Source organism: Lactuca virosa, chromosome 6 (genome assembly GCF_052849685.1).
Source record: "Lactuca virosa cultivar CGN04683 chromosome 6, Lactuca_virosa_CGN04683_v6, whole genome shotgun sequence".
In the NCBI taxonomy this organism is placed as follows: domain Eukaryota; kingdom Viridiplantae; phylum Streptophyta; class Magnoliopsida; order Asterales; family Asteraceae; genus Lactuca; species Lactuca virosa.
The window spans coordinates 71,890,352-71,895,420 of NC_136431.1; the positions used below are offsets into that span (position 1 = coordinate 71,890,352).

Here is a 5,069-nt window from a genome sequence, read left to right on the forward strand (position 1 = left end):
TGGATCGTCCGATCCGAAACGGAAAACGTAGGGGGGGAAGCGATCCTAGTAATTATGAACCAGACATCCAGTCAAAATCTAAATTGATCTAGTTTCTGTCATTCCATGTTCCATCTGTGTTTCATCATATAAATTTAGAAACTTCAAATTCTTACCACACATATATTGTGGAGTAACCTGAAGTACTCTCATTATTTCCAAATATAACAAGAGATAACCCACCACACAAATCCTCAATTAAACTTCGTATAAATACCATCTCCATTTCATCATCAAAACATAAATCAAATTAACAATAATCAATCCTCTCTTTCTTTTCCATCTCTCTTGCGAAACGATATCACACAACATATCGTTTCTTAGAGAGAACACGAAAGAAAGAGAGGAAAAGACAAAAAAAAAAAGAAAAAAAAAGAAATATGAGAGAAATCGTGAGCATACATGTCGGACAAGCAGGAATTCAAGTCGGGAATTCATGTTGGGAGCTTTATTGCCTCGAACATGGCATTCAATCTAATGGTTATATGCCTACGTAAGTATATTCTATTCTAATTTCTAAACTTCTATTTTCTTTTGGAAATGTAAAATTTATCTTAAATTCTTAATAAAATTGTAATATGGGATCTAGAAATGTTACCTCATCAAGCGAAGAGGGCAACTCCTTTGGCACCTTCTTCAGTGAAGGGATCACCGGGAAGTATGTCCCAAGAGCGGTATTTGTCGATCTTGAACCAACAGTCGTTGATGAAGTAAGAAACGGAAGCTACAAGAAGCTATTCAATCCCAAAAATCTCATATCCTGTAAGGAGGATGCCGCCAATAACTTCGCCAGAGGACATTACACCGGTAATTTGACTTTTTACATCACTTTTCATCTTCTCGATTGATCATTGATATGAAAATAATCATATAATGTATTTACAGTCGGGAAAGAAGTAGTGGATCAGTGTGTAGATCGGGTGAGAATCTTAGCAGACAATTGCAGTAATTTGCAAGGGTTTATGATCTTCAACTCTGTGGGTGGTGGAACTGGCTCTGGTTTGGGGTCATTGCTCTTACAACGTTTGTCTAACGAATATGGAAAAACTCAGAAAATTGGGTTCACAATCTATCCATCTCCCAAGGTAACGAATTTCAAATTAACTTGCCCTAAACTAATTTTCGTGTTCTGACTTCTGATTTTTGATGTGAAATTGCAGGTTTCGACTTCAGTTGTGGAGCCTTACAATGCTGTGTTATCGACTCATTCATTGATTGAGCATACAGACATTGTCGTGCAATTAGACAACGAGGCGATATATGGGATCTGTAAGAGAGGGTTGGATATGGAAAAGCCAACTTACAGGAACTTGAATCGATTGATATCTCAAACGATTTCATCTTTAACAACTTCCTTGAGGTTTCCTGGATCGATGAACGTTGACATTTCCGAATTCCAAACGAATTTAGTCCCATTCCCACGGATTCACTTCATGCTTTCATCATACGCACCAGTCATTTCATCAGTGAAAGCCTACCACGAGCTGATTTCAGTTCCTGAAATCACAAACGCCGTATTTGACCCGTCGAACATGATGGCGAAGTGCGATCCACGGCGAGGGAAATACATGGCTTGTTGCTTAATGTACCGCGGAGACATTGCACCGAAAGACGTTAACACGGCGGTCGGAGCTATCAAAACCAAAAAAACGATTCGATTCGTCGATTGGTGAGTTAATCGCGTTGCATTTTAACTAGATCTGGAGAACGATGGATTGTTGAACATGTTGATTTACCTCTAAAATTTTCAGGTGTCCGACGGGATTCAAGTGCGGGATCAACAACCAGGCTCCGTCGGTGGTGCCTGGCGGAGATCTGGCGAAGGTGAAACGAGCAGTGAGTATGATCAGCAACAACACGGCGGTGTCAGAGGTTTTCAGTATGATCAATCATAAATTCGATGTTATGTTCGCGAAACGAGCGTTCGTGCATTGGTATGTCGGCGAAGGGATGGAAGAAGGCGAGTTCTCGGAGGCGCGTGAAGATCTTGCAGCTCTAGAGAAAGATTACGAGGAAGTGTTGCAAGATGGCATGGAAGAAGATGAGGACCAAGGATACGAGTACTAATTTCCATGGCGGAAAATCTCATGTAAATGACTAATATGTCCTTGCATATGAACGTCAACAATATATACCTGCTCAAAGATGACATTATGTAACCTCTATATTTCTTTATATTAATTTGGATTTATAATTGTTTTTGATTCCCTTTATAATAATAATAATAATAATAATAATAATAATAATAATAATAATAATTAAGATATAGTATATAATAACTATATATAAGACTGATGACGTGCCTAAGACGGCACGACAGAATCGCGCTCAACCGAAGCGTCGAGCATTCCAGTCGGGCTAAGCCCAGCAGGCTCAGCGCCCGGCAGCGCCTCTGGGGACAGAATGCTCAGGCGAGGGGCTCGCGCTCGCCAAAGAACACTCCCAGATCCAAGACAAAAGAGACAGTCAGGGGACAAACAGTGGAGTTAGGCCATTACCGCCAGAGCCAATAAGAGCGCTCTAACGATTGAGGACGCACGACCTTCCAATCAGCGCCTCTGATCTTGTCTCCCCAAAAAGCGATCTTGTCCAGTACGGACTGGGCAAGCGCGCTAGGTATATAAGGATGCACCCTCGGGCTCACAAGGTAAGCTCTTCTCTCTAACAGAAGACACAAAAAACCCTAGATACCTTCTAACTTGACCGTCGGAGCATTCTTCCGGGAGCACCCTCCCGGGAAACGGCTGACGGCCTCTCTTTCTTGTGATCTTGCAGAGGCAACGAGGAACCTGATTCACCAGCTCAAATCCGGTTGAAGCTCAGGTCGGATCATTTGGCGCCATCCGTTTGTGAGACGAAGAACACAAACTAAAAGCAAAAGGCTGAAGAATCAATGGCGTCCGACATCAGCGATGGACACGATGGCTATCAGGCTAGTCCCATACGCTCCATGGCAACGTTGGATGAAACACCGTCGCCCACGGCGGTCAACAGAGCAACCCTAGGTGAGGGAAGCTCTACGATAACCACCAACACCACCTCGCAACCGGCAACTCACCAACCAATAACAACTCCGATGGGGCCACTCTTAACCACATCCCTTCAGATGCCGCCATTCTTTGTACCACCAACGCAGCAACCACCATCGATCCACCCAACGATGCTACCACCAGGCCAAGTTCTCAACATTCAGCCGCCGTTTTCAGTACCACCGTTCAATCAAGTGACGGGTGGACGGGGCCCAATGCTTTCCCTACCCCCACTGGCGCAGACTATGGTAGCTCATACACCACCTATCTACTCGATGGCGGGCACGTGGACCGGACCGACCATTGCCTCCAACCATAACCTCCAGCAGGCCTCGACAATCAGCCCTTTAACACCAATACACCCTTTCTCCTCCGGCTATCCTCTCCAGTTGCCATTCCAACAACCTCCCTTTTACGGACCAAGTCCAGGCTATCATGCATCGTCGTCATGCGGTTTAAGCCTCCAACACCAGTCGCAAGGCACATCAACCGTTCCAACCCAAGACTGCCTTTCTCGCAGCGTTACATCCCCGTTTGTCAAAGAGTTGCTAGACTACGAAATACCAAACACGGCCAAACTGCCAACGCTCAAAACCTATAATGGTATTACCGACCCAGATAGCCACATCAATACGTATGAGTGGACAATGACGTCTCTGAAGCTTGATGAGAGGTTCTGGTGCACATATTTCCCGACGACTCTCGATGGCAACGCATGCACATGGTTTAAGACGTTGCGTCCAGGCAGCATCTCCAATTTCGCTCAACTTAAATACTTATTCCTTACCAACTTCATGCAGCTACGAAAGTACGAAGGAGATTCTCATTCCATAATAGGCTGTAAGCAAAAGGAGGGTGAAACCGTGCGATAATATTTCACCAGGTTCATAAACGCCACATTATACGTGTCGGGACACGACGAGGGACTCATAGCTGGCGCTTTCACGTGGGGACTTTTACCAGGCCCCTTGTCACAAAAGCTTATGGGTAAGAAACCCTAAACGAGGGCCGAGTTAAAGGAGAGGGTAGAACGATATCTGAGGCAGGAAGAAGGCGAGGCAGCAAAACAGGCATACCTAAATGCTATGATGACCAAACACCACAACCCACGTCACACGGACTTTCGAGGGGGAAGTAGGCACTTTGGCCAGATAAGGAGGCCTCAGGCGAGGTTTCGGCCATTCGATAGAGACGACAGACGGAGTCGTCGACCGGAGGTGTACACGGTATCAGAGAAACAACAGCCAGCCAAGTCACCCAAGAGCCGGTATTGCGAGTACCACAAAAGCAAGACACACGATACTGCCAGTTGCTCGGTTCTCAAGAAGGAAATGGAAGAAAAACAGCTCAAAGGAAACTTGGTGGAAATAGCGCGGAGCCTGCGCGCCAAATTTGACGCCGAAAACGCCAAGAACACGCCTCGAGAAGGAGTTCAACCCAAGGAAATATTCATGATACGTAACAAAAGAAGTAGGGAGGCACAGTCGCCAAACCAATGGATCCCCGGGCCCCCGGCACGAATGCTCACGTTCTCTGCGCAAGACCCCCGTCCTGAGGGATGGAGAGGTGATAACCCATTGGTAATCCAGGCCTCCATCAAGGATGTGACCATACACAGAGTCTAAATCGACACAGGGAGTTCGGCAGACATAATCTATGAGCACTGTTTTCGGCTTCTCCCAGATCGTTGGAAAGACAACCTGAGACCCACGACGGGGAGGCTGGTCGGATTCACCGGCCACAGCCTGTGGCCGCTGGGCACGATTCACCTCCCCCTGACAATCACTAGCCACGATAAACAACGAAAGAGGACGGTCCTAATCGACTTCGTGGTCATTCGACATTCGGCAGAGCACAACATCATCTTGGGTAGAACGGCCCTCCTAAAGCTAGGAGCGGTCCCGTCGACCATGCATGGAATCTTGAAATTCGACACTTCGGCAGGCCCAGCCACAATACTTTCCACCTCTCCCAGGGAATTGCAGTGCTTTACGGTCATGA

General features: G+C 46.2%; 1 protein-coding gene across 1 annotated transcript; it reads left to right on the forward strand.

The window, feature by feature from the left end:
• Positions 1–281: 281 nt before the first annotated feature.
• On the forward strand, positions 282–2,235 carry LOC145119666 (tubulin alpha-5 chain-like). Its single transcript, XM_079055371.1, has 5 exons — positions 282–532; positions 629–846; positions 925–1,124; positions 1,200–1,708; positions 1,791–2,235. The coding sequence occupies exons 1-5, from the start codon at positions 420–422 to the stop codon at positions 2,104–2,106; spliced, it is 1,356 nt and encodes a 451-aa protein (XP_078911497.1). The 5' UTR covers positions 282–419; the 3' UTR covers positions 2,107–2,235.
• The last annotated feature ends 2,834 nt before the right edge of the window (positions 2,236–5,069 follow it).

Excerpts from the sequence above, each read along its gene's own strand:
- LOC145119666 (XM_079055371.1), top strand. The coding sequence starts at position 420 with ATGAGAGAAATCGTGAGCATACATGTCGGACAAGCAGGAATTCAAGTC. Across the intron at positions 533-628 it reads TCTAATGGTTATATGCCTAC|AAATGTTACCTCATCAAGCG; the intron begins GTAAGTATATTC and ends TATGGGATCTAG. Across the intron at positions 1,709-1,790 it reads ACGATTCGATTCGTCGATTG|GTGTCCGACGGGATTCAAGT; the intron begins GTGAGTTAATCG and ends TAAAATTTTCAG.